Genomic DNA, 23,651 nt, shown 5'->3' on the forward strand with positions numbered 1-23,651 from the left:
CAGGAGGTGCAGATTCGATCCCTGGTCGGGAAATTAAGATCCCACCTGCCTCTCAGTCAAGAAACCAAAACATAAAACAGAAAGCAATACAATAACAAGTCCAATAAAGATTTTAAAAAATGGTCCACATCAGAATAAATAAATTTAATTAGCTATATTGGGAAGGAAAGAAAGGGAGGGACATTCCTAGGGGCTATACTTCAAAAGTGTAGGCCAAGGGAATAACAGCGGTTGATTTAAAACCCAGCCCTGAGTTCCCTAACGAGGAGAGCCAAGAGAGAAACGTGGTCTACACAGTGCTGTCCTTCCTAGGACACGCGCACATCCCACTGAGGTGCCTGGCTCTGAGAACAGGGGTGATCTATAGTGACTTGCTGTAGGAGGGGTAAGAAATAGGCCTCAAACAGAACCGAATGACAGGTTCAGGGTTTCCACACATCCCTGCCCTTTTCTAACAGGGCCTTTGGTGGGAAGCAAGGCTTCAGTGCTGACTGAGGCTGTCGCAAGGCCGTGCTGTGTGCAGGGAAGGGGCGCGGGGGTGACGGGTGTGTAGACACGTCCCTGATCAGCTCCAGAGTTTTCCTGGTCCTCAGAAGACACCGTGTGTGGAGGGTGCTGAGTGGCTTACCTGGGTAGCCAGGAGCATGCCCAGAAGGTACCCATATGACCAGAGAAAGAAGTGAGTGAGGAGGTCCCCCCGCCCTTCGCCAGCCTCAGAACGGGAGAAGCGTCGGCTACTTCTGAGTATCTCCTGGAAGTGATGTCAGTTAAAGAGATCTGAGTGTGTTCGTTTCCCTCTTTAGACACAGAACTGCAGAAGGTGACTGCTTCAGACTGGGGCTGACTTCACCAGCCCAGCTGTCCTCCCATTGCTCTGGTGGGGGCTGGCAGCTCCCCAGGTTCTCACCTGTGAGCTTCCGGTCCTGTGTCTGGGAGACAGAGCCGGAAACCGCAAGTGTTCTAGGTGGTTGACACAGAAAGAGAGGCAATTATAGGGCGGTGTTGTTCTGTGTGTGTGTGCTCGGTCATGTCTGACTCTGCAACCCAATGGACTACAGCCTGCCAGGCTCCCCCATCCTTGGGATTTTCCAGGCAAGAATACTGGAGTGGTTGCCATTTCCTTCTCTGGAGGATCATCCTGACCATATTAGGTGCCTGTCAAATTGGGGAAAGAGCCAAAGGAGGGGAGTCTTGACTAGCCCTTCAGGCATGATTTCCAGATCCTGCAGGACCAACCACCGGAGAAACCACTGTACCTGCAATACACGCCTCCTGTCTGTGACCCAGGGACACTGCCCTTCCTGAAGCCGCCACTCAATACCCAAGGAGGGCACTTGAGAATGGGCCCCAATGGCCACATCAAGAAGACCCAGTGTCCACTCGGACAGCTAAAGGGCCGCACCTCACCCGTGCCTTCAGTCAACCTGACTGCATCTGATTGGCAGAGCTGAGTTCACACCCAGAGCCCGAGCTGCAAGGGAGTCTGGAAAATGAAGAATTATAGCTTTCCAACCTCTTCGGCTAGAAAGCCAATGGAAGGTAGATGCTGAGCAATCCAGAGTCTGCTGCATACAATCTTAGTGAATTGTTGATTTCTGATAATACAACCTGTATACAGGTCAGGAAGCAACAGTTACACCTGGACAAGGAACAACAGACGGGTTCCAAATAGGAAAAGGAGTACGTCAAGGCTGTATATTGTCACCCTGCTTATTTAACTTATATGCAGAGTCCATCATGAGAAATGCGGGGCTGGAAGAAGCACAAGCTGGAATCAAGATTTCCAGGAGAAATATCAATAACCTCAAATATGCAGATGACACCATCCTTATGGCAGAAAGTGAAGAAGAACTAAAGAGCCTCTTGATGAAAGTGAAAGAGGAGAGTGAAAAAGTTGGCTTAAAGCTCAACATTCAGAAAACTAAGATCATGGCATCCGGTCCCATCACTTCATGGCAAATAGATGAGGAAACAGTGGCTGACTTTATTTTTCTGGGCTCCAAAATCACTGCAGATGGTGATTGTAGCCATGAAATTAAAAGATGCTTGCTCCTTGGAAGGAAAGTTATGACCAACCTAAACAGCCTATTAAAAAGCAGAGAGATTACTTTGTCAACAAAGGTCCGTCTAGTCAAGGCTATGGTTTTTCCAGTGGTCATGTATGGATGTGAGAGTTGGACTATAAAGAAAGCTGAGCACCGGAGAATTGATGCTTTTGAACTGTGGTGTTGGAGAAGACTCTTGAGAGTCCCTTGGACTGCGAGGAGGTCCAACCAGTCCATCTTAAAGGAGATCGGTCTGGGTGTTCATTGGAAGGACTGATGTTGAAGCTGAAACTCCAATACTTTGGCCACCTCATGCGAAGAGCTGACTCATTGGAAAAGACCCTGATGCTGCTGGGAGGTATTGGGGGCAGGAGGAGAAGGGGACGACAGAGGATGAGATGACTGGATGGCATCACCAACTCAATGGACATGGGTTTGGGTGGACTCTGGGAGTTGGTGATGGACAGGGAGGCCTGGCATGCTGTGGTTCATGGGGTCATGAAGAGTCAGACACAACTGAGCGACTGAACTGAACTGAACCACCAGCACCACCCCCACCACCAAGGAATGTACCTTAGTCTACTCCAGCTGCCATAACAAAAATCACAGTTTGGGTGGCTTCACCAGAAGTATTTTCTCAGACTGGAGGCTGGAAAGTCCAAGATCAAGGTCCAGCAAGATTTGGTTTCTGGTGAGAGCTTACTTACTGGCTTGGAGATGCAACCTTCTCATTTCATCCTCCCATCAGGAGAGAGAAGGTTTTTCTCTCTTTATAAGGCCATTAATCCTATCACGAGGGCCTCACCCTCATGCTGAAATCTATCCTCATTCCTTCTGAAAGGCCCCATGTCCAGATACCATCACATTGAAGGTAAGGACTTCAATATATGAATCTTGTGGGGGGACACAAATGTTCAGTTCTTCACAGAGTGTATCTTGGCATTGCAAAGATTTCAGGGTCATTCCAGAGCAGAGACTCGTAATGCTGCCTTTCAGCAAGAGGAGCACATTTAGCTCTGTCCTCAGTGATGACACTACAGGGGCTTCCCGGGTGGCTCAGCGGTAAAGAATCCGCCTGCCAGTGCAGGAGATGTGGGTTCCATCCCTGGGTCAGGACGATCTGCGGGAGGAGAAAAGGGCAACCCACTCTAGTACTCTTGCCTGGAGAATCCCGTGGACAGAAGAGCCTGGCGGGCTACAGTTCATGGGGTCACACAGAGCCGGACACTACTGAGCGACTCAACAATGGCAGTGATGCGCTACAGGGTGAGGCTGAAATCTCTGATGAGTGAGTGTAAAGCCGGTGATTCTTACCCTTTTCTGTGTAATCCATCCCTGAGACGACTGGCTAGAAGCTGTGAACCCATGCCCAGAGCGACAGTGTGCACAGACCCTTTCTGCAGATTCCGTAGCCGTCTTCCTTGTGAACCGACTGGCCCCTCCGCCTGGATGGGTTCTTGCTCTTGTCTTCAGGGCAAGACGCTCTTCCCTTCCTGGAAAACTGCTTTTCTCTGGGTGGTCACCAGGAGCCCAGGATGCTGCAGCTCAGGTCCCAGGATGTGCGTGGGGTCTTGCGGTGGGGCTTGAGAACCACCTGTCCGCATCCCCAGAGAGAGAATTGATTCGTGCGGCTTCATACTCGGAGGCTCTGATTAGGATCTTGCCTATTACCTTTAGTTAATAAACACGACCAAGATGACTTGGCCATTTTGGAACATGAAGACTGAGATAAAAGTGAATATTCTTGGGAAGCTTAATCTCCAGAATTGCTTCAAGTGTAGGCTCTCTTCCCTCTACCCCCGCACTCTGCAGAGAGAAACAAATAGAATGGTGCCCACTGGTTTGGTGGGCCACAGAATATTCCAGATGCAAGGTAATGAAATAAAGAAAAAGAGATAAATGAACAGTTTTATGGGAAATGGAATCAATAAAATTAAATCCACTTTGGATTCATTAGCTAGTCTATTTGGGTTTTTGTATTTTGGCAAAATGGTTTCGATGGAGAAAATAGGCGGCCAGAGAATGGGAAGAAATGTAGAAATTAATTGTGTTCTGTAGTCCAGACTGTATAGTTCCTTTTGAGAATAAAATAAAGCAAAACAAAATGAGCTAGATTTGCTGCTCAGCAGATGCCAAGATTTTACAATGTAGAAGGAACATTTTTACCCTGAAACGTGCAGTCAGATCACCCCCACAGGACGTGGCTGACCTATGGACCGTGTTTTTAACCCTTTCAGTCACTGGTGCTGAGGTTGCCCCATATGCCAGGGCCAAAAAATAGCTAAATGAAATGTGCGGTCCAGATTCAAAATTTAATTGAAATACCAAATGAAGGCATTCAATTTGTCGCTTGTTTGTGTAAATTAATGCAGCAAATAGCACTTAGGGATAAATACGGTGGACATTGATTTACTAAGCAGTAAACCAAAGCTCTAGGGAGCCAAGCCTTTTATGTTAATAGGATGTTTGAGCGGCAACAGTAGACTCGGTGTGGAGGCAAACCTCAGTCCTGGAGCCGTGACGTCCCGGCGCGTAGTTTACAGAAGTCCTTGTGAAACACAGAAGTAGCTTCTAGGCTGAGTAACAGCATGGAGTGTTCCAATAAATAATGTAAAACTTGAAGAATTTGCCGCTGAACCATCCCCCCTTTTTCATCACAGTGGTGGGATGAACTCGATCAATGCATTTGCGTTAGTGTATCATGCAGTGATTTATACAGAGATACAAAGGAACAAGTCCCAATTAAATACCTTTGTTGTGATGTATTCAGACCCACTCCTTCAACTTCTTTTACTGAACCCAGAGAAAACAGTAGTAAAGTAGTATTTCTTCATAGTGACATGCCTATGAAAGCAGTAAGGCAGTCATTCTTCTATTTAAATTTTAGTTTTGGGCACCTCTGAATAGCAGTTAAGTTTTTCTTTTCTGAATAGAGGAAGCGTTTACAAATATACAGGGAATCATCGTTGATTCCCGAGGCTCTTCTATTCAAGAGAAGTATCTTGGTGGAAAACTACACGTCTCAGGCCTCTAAGTGAGACTCGTCTCTGGCTGTGAATGTTGTGACTTGACATCGTCTCATCCTTTTGAAAACACTTGTATCAGACTCAGGAATTTTTGGTCCCCTTTTTCAGCCTGCAAGAGATTATCTCTCTTTCCAATTTTTCAAGCATTGACTGAGCATTTCAGATACTGTTGGAAAGAAGTTGGCTGTTTGTCAGGGTTATTGAGTGGCTGCTGGTGAAGAGCGGAGAATCAGACGCTCCTGAGGAAAGGAGTATGAGAAAGGGTGGCTGCCTGACTGTGTGTTGGAAGAGGGAATTGCAGTTAACATGACCACTCAAGGAGGTGCTGACCCCCGGCTGGTCCAGAGATGCTTCTCTGAGTCCCTCACCCCGTGGTTTTCTGCCAGCTCGTTTGCTCCCCTACGCTGTCTGGACCTGCCTTGGGCTTTTCATCTGCAGGTGACTTTACAGGGTCTCTTTGAGCTCAAAAATTCTATTATTCTCTGCTTAGAGCTGAGAGTAGTCTGAGTTTACAAAAAACCAGGTAGATTTTATTTCTCGGCAAAATGATCCATGCTCTATGATGATTTGGGCTACCTAAGCCAGAAATATTGCTAGGCGGGACCGATTATCAGGCATAACAAAATAACGGTAGATCAGAATTTCTGAAGTGGAGTCTCTGTAACAACTTCAAACAACACTAACGTGGAAAAATGATCCAGAATTGATCTTTTCAACTCCGTTATTATGTGGCTAATTAGCCAGTAGACGCACGTAATTACTGGCATATTAATTTGCACGGTTGCTTTGCCTTTTTCCTGTGGTCAAAAAGACAGCCTAACGGTCCGGCTCATCTCTGGCCTGCCTGTGTCTATTTAAAGAAATAAAATGTGTCTCGGTGGAAAACGGTAATTAGCAAACCCCAAACAGATCAACGTTCCGTGGGGGATCAGGCCGGTCTCCCGACCCTAGGAACCGCGCGGGGGCTCTGACCACCCGTCTCCGGGCCCCCTGCCCCCCCCCTTCTCTGTACTTCCCAGCATGTGGACGGCCCTGCCGCAGGAGGTCAATTTGGATACTGTGGTCACATTTTTTAAAAAAGAGAGCCGTAATTATGACCTCTAATTGTGTACAGTTGTGCCTGCTGAGTTAAAGATAATAGCACCTCCTGCCTGGAAGTATAAGTTAATTGCCTGCAAGGGTCAGGAGGGCGCTGACCCCTCTTTCGTGCCCCCAGCCTCCACCAGGCCTGCACCATCAGACACACAAATTGGCCCTGCTGTGCTTCATCATGCTGTTTAAGTGTTGGGTTTAACTCTGTTTAACGCTTTCTCTAGTGGAAGGTCAAATCTAACTCGTGTTCAAGAGGAAAATCAAGCTTCCCTGAGTCTAGACCTTAGCCCGTCTTCCACGATGGCCTTCTCAGAACCCACTGTCACCCAGAGCGCCGAGTCGTGGGCCCTCTTTCTGTTAATAAAGAGCATACATATTCTGCATCTGGCATGGTTGGACTGGTGTATATTTTGCCACCATTTTTTCCTAACTTTTTTTAGAGCTTTTCAATAGAATGATAATAAACCCCCTATTGCCTTTCCCCCAGTGATCATCAGATCCTGGCCAGGTTGTTCCATCTGACTCTCCCATTTTTCACCACCTTCCACCCCCACGTCATGGGAGTTCTGAAGCAAATCCCTGGGTATCACGTGACTTCTTGTATGGATAGCTCAACAAGGTAGAAACTCTTAAAGCACAACCACAATAGCAATAATACACCTTATAACTTTTAATAATAATTTCTTTGATCTTAAAAGTTCTCAGCACGAGGAGAAACAGTTTTTAACTGTGTAAGGTGGTGGATTTAACTAAATTTATTGTGGTAAATTTATCTTTGATTGTCATTTTACAATGCTTTATATCAATTGTACCTCAATGAAACCCAGGGAAAAGAAAATTCCTTAGTAATTAAGCAGTTTTATTTTCCCCTGATTGCTTACAGGGTTGGGGGGTATTTTTATTCATCCATTTGGCTGTACCGTGCTGCATGTAGCATCTTCCCCAATCAGGGACCAAACCTGTGCCCTTTTGCAGTGGAAATGTGGAGTGTTCACCGCTGAACCACCAGAGAAGTCCATTTTTAACCATTTATTTTTCAAATCTGGAAGCAAATAAAGTTCATACATTGTCATAAATTGATACGCCCCTTAAGTCTCTCTCAATCTGCAGGTTCCCCATAATTATCTCTTTTCTTGCTGCAGCTGTCATAGTTGAAGAGGTTGTCTGTCTCCCAGAGTCTAGACTCTGCTGATTGCATCTTGTGTTGTCTTTTAACTCATTCCCCAGTCCCCTAAATTTACTATGAATTGGGGGTTCCACTGAGAGCTGGCTTTTTCAACCTTGGCCCTGGATGTTTGGGGTCAGATAATTCTTTGCTGTGAGGGGCTGTCCTGTGCATTATATGATGTTTAGCAACATACTTGGGCACTACACACTAGATGTCAGAGCACACACACACATGTCCATAAACGCACATGCACACATACATCAGTTACAACAACGGAAATGTCTCCAGACATTTGCCAAGTGTCCCCAAGGGGCCACCATCACTCCATGGTTGAGAACCATTGCTCTGAAGGCTTGAAGAGTTCAGGCTGAACACTGGTTTTTTTAGTAAGATGATCTCTAAGTGGGATGTAATTCCTCTATCAGGTGTATAGTGCACCTGATTGTTTTCTTTTTTGTGATATTAGCAGCTATTGATTGCCACTGCTTATGTGGTAATAAATAAAGATCATAAAGGAATTCAGCAGGGACTTGTAAAATCTTGCCAGTGCAAACTCTCATCTTTCCTTTTTCACATATGATCTTGATTATCTCTCTACAGAGAAACATCTCCCCTTCAGTCCCTTAGTTAATGCAGACATACTTCATATAGGAAAGGAAGAGAGATCACTTGATTCTTTCTTTTATCAGTTCTCAAAGTCCTCCAGTGAGTTTCAGTATTTTAAAAACATTATTATGAATGATTGGGTTTAAGCGTGTTTGATGTGTTTCAATTGAATGCAGTTATTGCCTTCAAGGGAGCTCGAATTGTCCCACCTTTGGCCAATAGGAGGGCCTTCGAGTCGTCCTTTGTGAGTCCTTTTGACATGAAGCCGGTGGACTTCAGTCGTGACGATCGCTTCTCGGCCTTTTGGCTAAGATCAAGTGTAGTATCTGATATGACAAGTTGCTCTGGGCTCACTGTGTGTATTTCCTGTGCCAGGCCGGGAGTCAGCCATTTCTCCAGGAGACCCTGGTTTCATTTCCTGGGAAGTGGTAGTGATTATAGTCTGTTGCCACCAGCAGTTTTAACCATGTAGTTCTTCTATTTGTTATGGATCTCAGACTCTACCCTAAGTTCTCAGCACCTCGATAATCTTTACAGCTTCTTTGGATGTGGTTACAAACTGCTCAGAAGCCCCTTGTTTGCATAGAAGCCCCTCTGAGACTGGTAAGACTAATGTTTCTTCCACCTTTGAAATTAGTGTTACAGGCAAGATCACAGTCTATGGAAATGTCAAGCCCACAGAGGCCTTTGTGGTTGACTCACATGCTAGGTGCTAGAAGGAGCGGAACCTAGAAACTGATCACTGACTGAGGAATGAATGTGACATCCTTCAAAGGCCATCTCTTGAGAACCAGAAGGCCCGTGACTGCAAGCTGTTGACCAGGTCCTCACCTAGGAGAGTCATGGTCTTTGCAGTTGGCAGACAGGACCAGGTTCTTCCTGCTTCCTCTGCAGGCTTCTCAGACACCTGCAGTGCTGGCTCGCTGTCAGGAGATGTGGGCCTCAGTGCGTCTTCCACTCTTGAAGCAAGCATCCTTTCCAAGAATTCCGTAGCAAAAGGAATTCCTTCTTTTTCCCAAAATGCAAGTAAGGCAGGCGTGTAAGAAGTGCGACACTGTGCCAAGAAGTGAATGCTCAATAGCTTTGGGAAGACCCTGTGAATGTACAGGAGATGAGCAGAAGACAGCTGACACGCGGCAGGAAACACTCAGGGGAGCTCTAGGTGTCTGGGAAGGGAGAGACCGCTTCCCTTCCGGGGGAAGGCGGTGGGAGTTTCAGAGGCGTCTTTGAGTGGCGGAGCCGTACCTGGCCGCTCTGGGTACCACCTGCTCCGTGAGTTCAGACACGGCCGGCCGGCCCTCTGGCAGGAGACACAGGTCAGTGGTCTCAGGAGCACAGCTTAGAAGCGGAGGCACTGGGATCTGGTTCCAGCTTTCCATTTTTTGTCCTCACTTCCATCGGTCTACGCGCACAGTCCCGCAGGCTACTTGCATCGTAACTTTCAGGGACTACCGTGCATTTTGTTTGTTTTTGGTGTTTTGTTTTGTTGAGGTGATCAGCCAGATTCAGGGAATACTGTATTGAATATGTGGTTCAGTTTTAGGTGAGGTTGGCTATGAAGAACTTGTTTAAATAAAAAGAGGGAAAAAAAAAAACAAGCTTTTTTAAACAACTTGTTTGTCTTAGAGCGAACCAGTCTTCAGACTTCCCTGGTCGTCCACTGGTTAGGACTCAGTGCTTCCACTGCCAGGGTTCAGTTCTTGGTCGGGGAACTAGGATCCCGCAAGTCACAAGGCATGGCTGAGAAACGAGGGAAAAAACAGTTAGGCTTCCCAGCCTTTTCTCTCCACCCCCAGTCAAGCCGAAGCCGATTTCCAGAATGCATGTTCTGTCCTCACCTCTTTCTTCCATGCCCCCCCGCCCCCATCACACGCGTACACACTCTCTGGAGCTGTCACCATCCATGGGGACAGGAGGCTGGTGGCCGTAGGGTCCGCCTGTGCCTGCCTGGCCTCCCAGGCAGGGCTGCGTGTCTGTCACCAGGCACCTTGGTGGCCGGAGCTCGCAGAAGCGGGGCTTGGGGGACAGCTGCCACACTGACCCAGGGCCCAGCCACGCTAGAGGCGCCCAGGCGGGGCTCCCGCTCCCCGGTGAAGAGGGGCCGACAGCCTTGCTGGAAGAACCCCGGAAGGGGAGAGAAAAGCCTGGGTGCTGCATGGTGGCGGTGGCCCCCGTAGACGTTTCCTGCTCTCTTCCAGTGTCTGTGTTTGGTTTTGCTCGTTTGACACTCGCTGTAGCTTTCCTCCCTTTTGGAAGATGGGAAGTGCCCTCTGCGGTGGGAGAAGGACCCCAGTTGCTGTCCCGGCGGCCAGCGGGGTGGGCTCCAGATGGCTCTGTGTGTGGGCAGCCACGGCGGGAGCGCACCCCACCCCCTCCGCCCTCAGCTTCCGTCCTCTTTACCTTCAGGGTCTACCTGGGTCTGTTCATGGGATGGTCTGGAGATGATCACCTCTTGGTTTTTCCAAAAACGAATATGCCCCAGACACACGCTGGAAACCTCGCTCTGGCTTAGCATGTATATTTCTGGAACAAACACAGAGGCTCTGCAGAAGGAAGTCCGCTTCGGCCCGGACTCCCCTCCTTTACAAGCTTGCTTCCCCAACCAGCTCTGCCCTCAGCACTTGCCCTCCTTCATTCCACGATGTACCGGCTTGGTGTTTTTATGGACTGGTTCTTTGACTCTTGTATGCTATGTGGTTGGAAAGTAAGGAGCTCAATTCTTCTTTTTTCAAGCACATCCAAAATAAGAGAGATCCTTCCAGGTAGCCTCAAGACAGAATACTTGTTCCAGGGATGCAGACATTCCCCAAAATTGTTCTGGAAAACTTCTGGGGTTATTTTTTGTTTTGTTTTTCTGGTTTTGGGGTGTGTTTTTTTTTGGTTTTGGTTTTTTTCTGTTTTTTTTTATTGTCTTTATAACCAGTTTCCCATTTGCCCACCAAAAGGTCAACTCACTGCTTCACAGTTACACTAATCATTCCTACCCTGCCCACCCACAGGCCTTCAAGGTGCGGAGATCTTCCACCCTTAGGGCCGATTGCCTTCTCAGCTGGTCGGTATCTCCTTTAGGACTTCTATCCCGGTAGCATAACGTTACGTGTGAATCTTGTTGAGTGGAAAACTTAATCCTTTTTATTTCTGTGATACTTGTATTTGCAGTCTTAATGTTGAATCTACATTTCCATGTATTTCCATACTTAGTTGTGTCTAAAGTGAATTACTTCTTAACAACCTCATGAGATTTTCTGTTCTCAACAGTGGATGGATGGAGCCAGGGTCTGTTTGTATGCAACTGAGAAAGCATGAGGCAGCGAAAATGGAATTATAGTCTCCTCATCATATCCACCTTCTTTGCAACCCTTAGAAAGTGTAGAGTTTCCCAGGAGCCAGCCTCGGGACAGGCGTTCTGTAAAGTTCACCTTCAGGATGAAGGAAACAAGTGCTTTGTTGTGCTTTGTTTTGATGTTTCAATCAGTATCTTCCGTAGTGTAAGTTGTTTCTGAATAAACATGTTTCAGAGAGCTACACACACACAGACAGACACACACACACACAAACACCAAGCAACAGATGTGCTTTTATCTTCTCTCCCCCTAATGTATTTGGGGGTGAGGATTAGACCAGGAAGCATGAAAGGCTGAGCATTAAAACCGCGGTCCAGACAGAGTTCAGTGGCCAGTAATCCTGTTGGGAGAATCCGCAGCCTGGATCCTCTCTGGAATCGCTGAGGGAGGTGGGTCGGCGGCAGTCGGCACCGTTTCTGATGAAGAGGGCGTCCCAGTCCCCCCGGAGCGGCGTCGGGGCTCCGGTGCGGCGTGTGCAGGCTGATCGGGAGCCAGGGCCTCCGCGTCTCCAGCGGGAAGGGCGCTTCTCCCTGCTTTGCTCCCCCTTGGTGTCTAAGACTCGGGTCTAGTGGAGAAGGAGCTGGGCTTTCCCAGGACCCGCCGACCCGGGGAGGCACGATGCTGTCAGCCCGCTGTCCTACTGTGTGTGGGTGTAGGGAAGAGAGCCTGTGTGTTTCCTTCCGCTGTTTATCACGGTACCCAGGACAGATGATTCCCTGGCGGTCCAGTGGTTCAGATGCCATGCTTCTACTGCAGAGGTGCACGGGCTTGTCCCCCATGTGGGCGAATAATAAATAAACAACAACAAAAATCACTTTTTAAAAAGGTACCCCAAGCAGATTGTAAGTAACTAGGTTTTATCGCTGTTGTTGTTTAATTGCCAAGTCCTGTTCGACTGTTTTGCAACCCCATGGACTGCACGCCAGGCCTCCCTGTCCTTCACCATACCCAAGTTTACTCAGATTCCTGCCCATTGAGTTGCTGATGCCATCAAACCATCTCATCCTCTGCCGCCCTCTTCTCCTTTTGCCCTCAGTCGTTCCCAGCATCAGGGTCTTTTCCAGTGAGTCATCCCTTTGCATCAGGAGGCCAAAGTATTGGAGCTTCGGCTTCAGTCCTTCCAATGAATATTCAGGTTTTTAGTAGCTTATGTTTGTGACTCTTCGTCTGAGAAAGGGTGACCAAAGAGCGCTAACGTACCTGCTTTCTGGGAGCTGAAAGCAGGACTGAAAGAAGTCCCTCCTTCTCTGGCTGACTCCTGGTCAGGGCAGGCCTCTCCCCAGCCTGTGCCCGGTCACTCAGTCGCGTCTGACTCTGCGATCCCGTGGACTGCAGCCCCCCAGGCTCCTCTGTCCATGGGATTCTCCAGGCAAGAATCCTGGAGTGGGTAGCCATGCCCTCCTCCAGGGCGTCTTCCCCACCCAGGGATCCAACCCACGTCTCCTGCATTGGCAGGCACGTCTTTACCACTGATGTTTGTTTGGAAATCCGTTGTACGGAAGTGAGGGAGCTCATTGACATGCCCTGGCGTGCAGACACAGAGGGTTGGGGTGGGGAGCTGCACATGTCCCTCTGGGCCCCTTGCCCCCCAAACTCACCCAACCGCCCATCACTACTAGCTACAAGATTGTTTCCAGCCTCATGGGCTGTAACAGGCAAATTATTTCATTTTTTATTTACTCCCCTCACCCCACCCACATCCCCTGACTGCAGACAGGTTCTTGGGATACTTGTCTGGAAGTAAATAAAGGGAGATGCTGAGCATCGCTCCCAGGCGTAAAGCGTGACCCTAACCCTAACCTGAGGGTAGAGCTGTGTCCAGAATGGCAGCTGCCCCTCTTCCTCATGCTGGAGGGCAGCTCTGGTAAGGTGGCTGATCCCAGCATGGGAAACGCTTTCTTCAGTTCAGCTGCATGATCATCCAGCTGATGATCACCCACCATCCAGGTGGTTGGTTGCACAGGATGGCGTGCACGCTTCAGTTTGTTGAAAGCAGGGGCTGAGGTTTAGTTCTGACCCGTCCTCACTGATGACCGTCGTCACCTACCAGGTCTGGGGAAATCGATGGCTCCCTAGCCCCTCTGGGAATTCTGGTGAGTCAGCGTAATTTATACTCCTGTGTGCCCAGTGTTCGGAGTTTATCAGTCTTCCAGCTCTCAGGGAGGAAGACGGCTGAGAGCCAGGCAGGCAGTCGCTCTGTGCCTTGGGGCACTGATGCCAGCGTTCCGAGTGGCACCGACTCTCACGCACCTGCCAGTGTCACTCCGAGAGGGGCTCTTTGCTTCTGGAAAAGAGGTTTTGCACGCCCACCCAGTTGAAGACGGAGATAGTTGGAGACACTCTGCAAATGGAAGTCTTCAGCTTGTCGGCAGGGACAAGCACTGCAGCGCCTGGTGGGGGCCAGGCCCCCAGGAGGACCGCCGGGGCTGGGGAGGGGTTGGTGCAGGAGCTGCCGGGAATCCTCTGGCCTTTGCTAGAGGAGGAAGTGGCTTCCGATGGGGCCTGGGCAGGAGCCGACCTTCCAGTCGGTGGGGAGAAGTGATAGCTGAGGAGGGGAAAACCGCCCCAGGAAGGTGCCCTGGAGCCCCCTAACCACCTAGATGGATGCCCAGAGTGTTAGCCTCTCATGGGTGTGTGAGAGTGAGTATCACCCAGGAATGCCAACATCCGAGCCCCAGATAGGCATCCAGGCCCGCGGTGCCCCCGTCATCCCAGCGGGCCTTGTGCTCTCGTCTCGGGGACCCCCAGCCTGAGCCTGTCTGCAGCGTTTGGACTTGGTGCACCCTTCCTCCGAGACATCGGTGTGGCCAGGTCCTCCGGTGCTCGGGGCTCTCGTGGGCGCCCCCATGCCCATTTCCACCCCCTGGAAGCCAGCCACAGGCAGAGCTGGCTTCCCGGTTTCCGCCGGGTGGTGGGCTTTTGCTCTTGAGGAAGGCAGGGCCAAACAGGAGGTTTCCAAAGTGAGGAAGACCGGAGTCTGGAAGGCTCGGCCTGTGCCCCTCTCCCTCCCCCGCCCAGCATCAGCAGCCCCTCCCGCAATCCGCCGATGCCCCCTGCTCACGGCCATCAGGCCCAGCGGCGCCAGAGCGGCCGGTCAGAGCCTGCTCGATAGCCTGCCCCCGCAGGCCTGGCACCAGACGCCCCTTGGGTAGGTTCTCCGTGGAGCACGCGTTTCTGGCAGCCACGAGCCAGAAAGGGGAAGTAGGGAGCGTCGTGGGCGGAGCCAGGAGCTCCTTGCGCTGCGGTTCAAAACCAGTCAGCGTGTGGCGGGTCTGCGCCCGCCAGCAGCCTTGGAAGAGGAGCCCGCTGAGATCCAGCAAAACCAGTCGCTGCTTCATGAGCCGCGGCCTCCGGAGTCAACGCCAAGCCTCCGCAGGCCTCGCCTGGTGCTCCCCAGCACAGTCACCGAGAAGAAGCCTCCCCGGGCTCTCCCTGGCGGCCCAGTGGCTAGCGCTCTGCATTTGCACTGCCGCGGGCCGGGCTTGCGTCTCTGGTCGGGGGGCTAAGACCTCACAGCCTGTGTGGTGCAGGCTCCTCCCGGTGCCCGGAAGAAACCATTTCCACAGTTTGGTAATATAAACCACAGTCTTTTTTTTTTTTTTTTTTTCTTTTTTAAATTTAACAGCTGAACAGTTGGTTCTGGAAACTTCATTACCTCCTATTTCACTGTAGGGTAATATAATCATGTCTATACCTTCAGGAGAAAGAGGGTTCGAAAACATCTTTAAAATGTGTGACCATTTTTCAGTCTCATAGCGCAGAGAAGAGGCAATGTGATAAGACAGCTGTATTAAAGATGAAAATTGAAATGGGCCACTGGGAACCGGGCCAGCAGAGAAGTAACATTTGTTACTGAAGCCTGAGAAGCGGGGAGTTTTTTTTTTAAATGTGGGATTAGAGATGGGCTGGGTTTTGAAGATGAGCATTAAGCTCCCATGATGGCGCACTTCGCGTTTCACCGAGCCAGCCTAGTGGTAAGTGATGCGGCCTGCAGTGCTAGGATGCTGAGCTCAATACCCCCCCCACCCCCCGGCCCCTCAAGAAAGAGGGCGCTGTGCCCTTCTCTTGTCCTGCTGCCTCAGCCTCATTCCCTAGGCACATCAGAAGGTTGGCTTCTGCCAAGTGGATCTTCATTCCTAAAAAGAGTTCCTGGCCCGAAAAACATCTTCCTCTTTACTTACGCTGGTAAGCCAGGTTGAGCAGGGTGGGGATATAGGCAGAGAGACTTTTGTGCTGAGTCGCTTCGGTCGTGTCTGACTCTATGACCCCATGGACTGTAGCCCACCAGGCTCCTCTGTCCATGGGGTTCTCCCGGCAGGAATACCGGGGTGGGTTGCCATGCCCTCCTCCAGGGGATCTTCCCCACCCAGGGATCCAACCCACGACCCTTCTGTCTCCTGCATTGGCAGGCGGGTTCTGGGAAGCCACCCCAAAGTGTGCTCATGAAAACGAGCATGTTATCTAGGGGGCCGCTGCAGTGAGCCCCTCAGAGAGGCTGAGAAGCGAGGTCTGTGATGGGCCGGGGAGGGAGAGATGGGAGCCTCGCTGGTCTGCAGGGCGGGGAGGGGGCTGGCTGTGCCCAGGCCTTGTCTCCAGGCCTCTGGATCCATGGGGAGAAGCGCTGGCGGGCCAGGTTTCTGGCTCCACGGGCTTTGTGTCTGCATGCCGAGGGTCTTCAGTCCGAAGGAGAGGCCGTGTCCCTCCTGGCCCTGTGGTCTGTTTTTCTGCATGAAAAAGTCATCGCAAAAGACTTCAGCTGATAGACACTAACATGAAAGTGTGCCAAGATCTGTCATTAACTGAAAAATAAGGGGGAAGAGTCCTTTCCAGATAAGTATTTTCCATAGGAACCAATTTTTTAAAAATAGGTATGTGTGCGTGAGTATATGTGCGCTGGTATTTCAGTAAATGCCTGTATTTGTACAGTTTCTGGACAGGTGAGCGAGAAGCTGTAACTCTGGGACTGAGTCTGTGGGGAGGGGAGGCGTTTATTCCTCACGTTATACCCACCGAGTGTTTTGTTTTTGTTTCCACAATGGGCGTGCATTTTTTTTTTTAAGGGAAGAAACTTAAACATTTTAATAATACTGGGCTTCCCCGGTGGCTCAGCTGGTAAAGAATCCCCCCTGCAATGTGAGAGACCTGGGTTCGATCCCTGGGTTGGGAAGATCCCCTGGAGAAAGGAAAGGCTACCCACTCCAGTACTCTGGCCTGGAGAACTCCATGGACTGTATAGTCCCTGCGGCCGCAAAAAGTCGGACACGACTGAGCGAGTGTCCCTTTCAGCGTCTCTCTAGAGAGGAGAGATGGGAGGTTGTCTTCTCTGAAGGCGGGAGCATACACAGGAGGTCAGGCTGTGACAAGCATAAAGGCGTGCCGTGTATAGCAGAGGGCCTGAGAGACTTTCTCACATACAAGCCTGGCTGCCCGAGGCTCTCAGGCTGCCTGGGGTTCTCCCAGCACACCTGGAGTCGGGGAGGGTCCTTCTTGTATTGACCCGTATGGTTCTGGAGGTCTGTGCTTCATCAGCCTGCCAGATAAAGAAAGAGGTTTGGTTGATCCCTTCCATTTTTATTTATTTGGATCTTAGTATTGAACCCAGATAGAGTTTATACTTGATATACTAACATGAGGTTTTAAAAAGATGTCCCTCAGGAGATAGTTCTGTGCAACGTTGGGGGTAGACAAAGATTTTTTTAGTTGGGATGCAAAAATCATTGAGAAAAATTTATCAAAGAAAGTGATAAATTGGACTTTACAAAAATTTCAAATGTTTACTTATTAAAAAAAACACCATTAAGAAACTGGGTAGACAGGCCATGGAGAGAAAAAGTATCTCACAAAGGACTTCCATCTGCAATGCTGAAAGATAGCTCAGAACTCTATAGTAAGAAATTTAGCAAACCAGCTATAAAACAGGCACAAACGTGAACAGGCTTTCCGCAGAAGAAGATACACTCATGGCTGTTAACACATGAGAAGCTGTCAGCACCGTTTGTCAGTAGGGAAATGCAAGTAAAAACCACCAGGATAGACCTTCTCAGCTCTAGAATGGCTCAAGTTTTATTGACAGTTTCAAGTGTTGACACAAATGTGGAGCCACTGGAACTCATATGTGGTGCAGCCTCTTTGGAAAAGAGAATCGTTTTCCTGTAAAGTTGAGCAGACACTTACCAGCAGTTACCCAAGGGGAGGAAAGCGTGTCCTCACAAAAGACTGGTTCAGGAATTCACAGTAGCTTTTTTTTTTTTTTTTGGAAGATCCCAAACTGGAATCAACACAGATGTCCATCTACAGGTGGGTGGATAAACACAATACAGTGTTTCTGTACAGTGGAGAACTAGTGGAGAAGAACAGTAATAGCAATGAACTACTGACCCTGCATCGTAGATGAGTAACAGAAAGCAAATCTGTAGTTGCCCAGAGCAGCGGGGCAAGAGGAAACTTTGGAGTGAAAGAAATGTGCATCTGAGCTCTACTCTATCTTAATTATGGTGGTAGTAGCACTTGATGTGAGAGTTGAACCATAAAGAAGGCTGAGTGCTGAAGCATTGATGCTTTTAAACTGTGGTGTTGGAGAAGACTCTCAGAGTCCCTTGGACTGCAAGGAGATCAAACCAGTCCATCCTGAAGGAAATCAGTCCTGAATATTCATTGGAAGGACTGATGCTGAAGCTGAAGCTCCAATACTTTGGCCACTTGATACAAAGAGCTGACTCATTGGAAAAGACCTTGATGCTGGGAGGGATTGGGGGCAGGAGGAGAAGGGGACAACAGAGGATGAGATGGTTGGATGGCATCACCGACTCGATGGACATGAGTTTGAGCAAACTCTGAGAGATAGTGAAGGACAGGGAAGCCTGGAGTGCTGCAGTTCATGGGATTGCAAAGAGTCGGACCTGACTTAGCAACTGAATGATGAGCAGTGGTATAAAATTTGTCATGCTCATCAGACTATACCCCCAGGATGACTCTGGCTGTATCCCCTGGGGAAGGGCTGGCACCGTCGTACCAGGGAGCATACACCTGCACAAACACGTTTCCTCACCATTTTCTCATACCATTTGCAGTTCTCATATTTGCTAATTCACCTGCCAAGAGGTCATGATGGAGGCATTCCGCGTCTTCTCTCCATTCCCTCTGCTGCCTTTTCAGGCTTATGCTCCCAGGGACTCCGACCCGTGCAGAATGGAGAGTGGGGTTCGGGACCTGATTATGAATGAAACAGTGAGAAGGCTGGGTGTTACACTCACCCCCAAATGCCTGGAGACCAGCAGGAACGCCAAGATAGCAACGGAATGTTTATCTCTGGAGGCCTTGGGCATGGCGAATCTGGGTGGAAGAAAGGATTGGAGGGCTTGTCCCGAAGCGTCTTAGTTTTACTTAACATGCGTGTTTATCTGGCTCGATGGGGGCTGGTGAGTTAGGGGCTGGAGTGGATGCTGTGTGGGCCTGAAGCTCTCCCCGCCGCCCGTGTTGCCCTTGGGGCTGCCCCACTGAGGTTCTGCAAAATCCGTGCGATGTGGGTACTCTCTCCCTTTAAGGTTCTCTTTCTTCTCTTTGCATTTCTTTCATTATATCTTTCTGTCTGTGGTCCCTGACACCTTCCTCCTGAGGTCAGATGTGTTTTTGAAGAGTATGGAACTGCTTGCTTTCATTTTCTGACAAAACGAGCAGGAAAAGCCTCAAGACTCCTTACCTGTGTTTCCTCTTGTTCTGTCCCCATCAGACCTCCTGGTCACTCAGGAAAACTCCACGTGGGAGTGGCCGGGGTAGGTGGGGACCCTCCACAGGCAGGCAGCCCTGGGTTGCCTGCAACACTTGCGTTCTCAAAGATGGCAAAGAACTTCTGCTTGGCGAGGGGAAACGGGCATGTTCTCTCAGTCCCAAGAAAGGAAAGGCCTTTTCCAAAAAGAGGAAGGCCTCAGCCCCCACCGTGACCTCCCGGGAGCTGCCTGCTGCCCGTGGCTTGAGGGACACCAGCAGTACCTGGGCACTGTGAGCCCTTTGTCTTGGTGGGGAGATGAGAGGGCAGGCGCTGCAGCAGCCCTGACAGCACTGAGTGTAACTTTAACTTTTTTGATTCATCGTTCAGCTGGTGTATGCATTAATATTTTAAGATCAGGGAGAATCGATGACTGTTTCAGGAACTTTGCCCCAGGAGTTGTCAAATAAATTAATTTACCTGTTTCTCATACAATGTACTTATCAAAATAAACGTGCACTCCATTGTGGAGTGTAAGTAATGGACCTCCTGCAGGTAAAACAGGAAAAGGCCTACAGAGTCTAGTTCATTTACTTTTGTTTTGTTTCTTTTCTTTTCTTTTTTTTTTCCTTTTTTGAGACATTGTCTTTTGGAACCAGCATCATCCATATTATTATTAATCGCCTGTGGGGCTTTATACTGCATCACATTACTTCCCCTGGAATTAAACTGCTCCTATAAAGTTATGAAAAATGTACTTTTTTTTTTTAAAACAGTAAAAAGTCATTTTCTAGCATAAAAACCCCCAATAAAGTGCCATGGAGCCATTAGCAGTAAATTGAATGTTGGGGTGTATAATTGGTATGAGAACTGACGCATGTGAAGGGGCCCCCGCCGTCATCGGTCACCGGTGCAGGGGACACGCTGGTGGCAATCTCCAGGGCCAGGCTGTGGCCGTCGACTCCCTTCACGTGCACGGGGCGTGGCGGCGGCGCCTGTCGCCTGGCCTCCCTGCCCGGCCGGGGAGCCTCGCCCCAGGCAGCTGGGACGCACGCCGGGGCAGCTGCTCCTTTCAGCCCCTTCAGTGACCGTTCTTGGGGGTTGTTTACCGTTGCCATGGTGACTTTCATTTCCATAGCAGCAGCGCTGCTGTTTCTCAGAGGAAAATGAATTTGGTTATAAAAGGATAATATTTTTCTGTCTGTGTGTAACCAGCCATCTGTCAACCAGTGGATCAGAAAGGATTCAGAAACCTACAAAGATGGATAGCAATGAAGTGATGAGTTTTTGTGGGTTTTTTTTTTTTTTGGTCCCATATTAAAAGCAATAATAGATGTGGAAACAACTGTTGTACGTTCAACATCAGAACCGTAATTTTTTTCTCTTTCTGGATTTGAAGCGTGTGCGTGTGTGTGTGTGTGTGCGTTTAATGCCTTCACCACCTCCACCGCTGCTGCGACAACCTCATAAAACACGGTTTGCATTCTGCTGACAAATGGAAACAACCCAACGTCTTGTTTGTATTTCAATAGATGCAGGTGTGTTAGTGCTTTCTCTTCTTGATGCCGTGAGCGTCCCCACCTCATTACAGATTCCCATGGCTGAACTTTCTATTGTCCCCCCACTCTCCTGCCCCTCCACCCCAGGGGGAAAGGCTGAGTGGGTGCGGAGATCAGCAGCTTCTCAGGAGCATACGGTGCAAATCATACAATAAGCGCGATGTAGAGGAACCCGGGCTGTGTCTGAAAGCCTTGCTAACGTGCCCCTTAAATCTCCTCCTAGAGAAGCGTTCTTCTGTGCACATCCAAACGGGGAGAAAGTCACCTTTGGGAATGCTCCTCTAGTTTCTGGGCTCTTAATGTATTTCTTTGTTTTTGACAGTGTTGGGTCTTAGATGCGGCCCACGGGATCCCTTGTTGCCGTGTGTGGGCCCTTCACTGTGGCGAGAGGACTTCTTTCCATTGTAACAAGCAGGCACTCAGGTTCACTTGCCCCACGGCATGTGGAATCTTAGTTCCTCGACGAGCAAATCGAACCTTCGTTCCCCTGCATTGGAAGGTGGATTCTCAACCACTGGGCCAACCATGGAAGACCCAAGTTCCTGAATTTTTTTTTTTTTCTCTATTGCGTTCGTAAAGTGTAACTTGCAGGGGGAAGAACGCACACACACACCAGCCCCGTTGTAAATAATGTTGTTTATTGGTTGATTTTTCCAGATCCTGACATTGATGCTGCCACTGCCATGATGCTTTTGAATACTCCCCCTGAGATACAAGCAGGTTGTGAGTAGATATTTCTATAGCCTACAGCACCACAGTTTGTGAACTTAACCTTCTCCTTTACATATGAGGCCGTAGGAAGAACTAATGCCCAAGCAGACCGTCCCCCCACCCCCCCACTTATAGAATCACTTTGAATTAACACAGTGCGTGATTCCATACGTGTGTGTAGAGAGACATGGCCACGCACGTGTGTGAATGAATGCATAGGTGTGTTTCCAAGACGACAGAGTGCTAAGATAATTTCAGGGCTTGAGACTTGCGGGGCAAGGAAGGGGACCAGGAATGAGTCCCAGAGAACAGACCCTTTCTCCTTCAGGAGCTGTTCCTGGGAGTTTGTCGTTTCTGCTAGAATAGGCCACGGGGACCACCCTCACAGTCGTGGGACTCAGTGGAAGCCGTTTTTAGACATTCCTGTCCCCTTGGGGACCTCATGAATAGCAGGCTCCCGTCTTAGGACAAGGAGAGGAAAGCTTAGTGAGGTGGGTGTGCAGGAGCGTGGAACAGCCTCTAAAGGGCAACACCGGGGTGCCCCGTTCCGTGTCATCCTGCGCCCACGGTCACACAGACAGAAGGGCAGGGCTGCTTTCGAGAAGCAGGGTTCCTGTCAGCCCTCCTGTCAGCCCTCGAGCAAGGCCAAGCCCAAGACACCTCTTGGCTTCCTCCCTTGAACTGCTCTTCTATGCGCCATCTGATGTCTCTTCCCCACCTCTGGAGCCTAGTGTGCTTTTGGAACTGTCTGCTCTCCCAGGGATGACTGAGGACACAAATGCAGACGTCTGTCCCTCGTCCTCCCAGCTGCCACGTCCCTCTCCCAGCAGAAGCCGTGTGAGCAGCCAGCTCGGCGCCCGCGGCTCGTTGGCAGGATAACGGCGTCACCGCCTTGCTGCGCGTGGACGTGGACTCCCCGGGTAGAGGCCGCAGGGTGCTGCAGCTGACCCCCTCCTCGTTCTAAGCGCTGCCCGGCCTGCTGAGCAAAGGGACCCCCCACTTCGGGAGCTTGTGGCATCTCCCACAGGAGAACATCTGTTCCCAGACCCTCCCCAGCTGTCTGATGTCGAGTTCTAGACCGTCCCTCCTAGCCTGCCAGCAGCTTTAGGAAATGGACTCCATCCTTCCTTCCCTGTTCCTTTGTTTAAAAGACCCAAGAGGCACAGCCAGGCGTTCTCGGGACAGAGTCGTCTCTCTGCCGAAGGCTGCAGTTACCTGGTCCTGAAGGCAAGGTCTCCTCACTCTCTCTTTGCTGAACTCAGCTTGCTGGCCATTGAAATAAAGACTGCCCACACCTCCAAGAAGGAACCGCCACTGCTAAGCAGACGCCTAAGCGGTGCAGCCCTGTAACTCACAGTTAACCTGTAGTGCGGGTTTTAAAGGATGTTTGAAGTTACACGGAAGTGAAAAAAAAAGAACTCGGTTCTCACATGACTCTTGCAGGAAGACAGTAGACCAGACTGTAATCCAGTGACAGTCTGAAACAGTTTCTGAAATCAAGTTGGACAGTTCATCACGGGGCAGGCGTACTGACTTGATCAGAGCTGTGTAGGGCTCGGGTGCCTTCCTTCGTACGGGTCACTGCCCGCAGTGATCGTTGGTTTAAAGAAATTATTTTGATGAACGGGAATAAAGGAGCTAAGCGAGGAAAGGCAAGAGGATTGGTCATTAACAGATCCTGGGCAATTTTATAAAGATCCATTATCGCTAGATTCTTGATCACAGATAGAAAGGGAAAAGGGTTGATCCTGATGAGTTAAGAAGTTAATTGTTTTTAGTGTTCTCATGACTAAATGAACTGCCCACCTCTCCGTTACTATAACACAGATGGTAACAATTTTTTTTCGGGGTGTCCATAGTCTTATTATGTTGAAATGCTGCCTTTGAGTTTTCAGAGCTCCGTGTTCACGTTATGAAGCTGTGCAGTCATGTAGGGCTTTCCCGCCTCGCTCTGTGAGAAGCCCAGCCACAGCCCTGGTGAGCCCACCAGGAGCAGGCTCTAGTGTCCTGGTAGGAAGGGACCGGGAAGCCCACGGAAGTCATGGAAGGAGACAGCGGAGAAGTCAGCTTAACGACTGGGCAGAGGGGAGCGCATCAGCTTTATGTTCACCTTCCTGTCTGACCCCAAGCCTCATCAGATCTCCTGGAAATCCAGCTGGGGCATAGTCAGTGGGTGAGAAGCCCCAAGATTGGAGCAGGGCCGTCGGAAGGAGATGAGCACACGTTGAGCGTCCCCAGGGGCCCCCCTCAGCCTCCTACGAAGCGCAGTCAGAGGTGTGTGTCCCCGACACTGGGACTCTCTGCACCCAGCTCTTCTGCGCTTTGCTCTCCCTTTCCCTCCCAAGCTGACGTTTCTTGCCTGGCATGTGAGGCAGAGGACCTCGCCTCCCGAAGG

The 23,651-nt window shown here is 49.8% G+C and overlaps 1 protein-coding gene and 1 pseudogene across 12 annotated transcripts in view; both read left to right on the top strand.

The window, feature by feature from the left end:
- The window catches only part of FOXN3 (forkhead box N3), a 432,012-nt gene that overhangs the window by 374,386 nt on the left and 33,975 nt on the right, over positions 1-23,651 (top strand). For 10 of the 12 annotated variants that reach the window (XM_061156461.1, XM_061156457.1, XM_061156463.1 and 7 more), the window contains one exon: positions 21,203-21,268. The exons of 1 other annotated variant lie outside the window; for it this stretch is intronic. In XM_061156461.1, coding sequence (XP_061012444.1) covers positions 21,203-21,268 — 66 coding nt within the window. The remainder of the gene's footprint in view (positions 1-21,202; positions 21,269-23,651) is intronic. One more of the 12 variants, XM_061156468.1, reaches the window with a different exon arrangement.
- Positions 8,225-8,400, top strand: LOC133067591 (U2 spliceosomal RNA; annotated as a pseudogene).

This window comes from Dama dama, chromosome 12 (assembly GCF_033118175.1).
Source record: "Dama dama isolate Ldn47 chromosome 12, ASM3311817v1, whole genome shotgun sequence".
Lineage (NCBI taxonomy): Eukaryota > Metazoa > Chordata > Mammalia > Artiodactyla > Cervidae > Dama > Dama dama.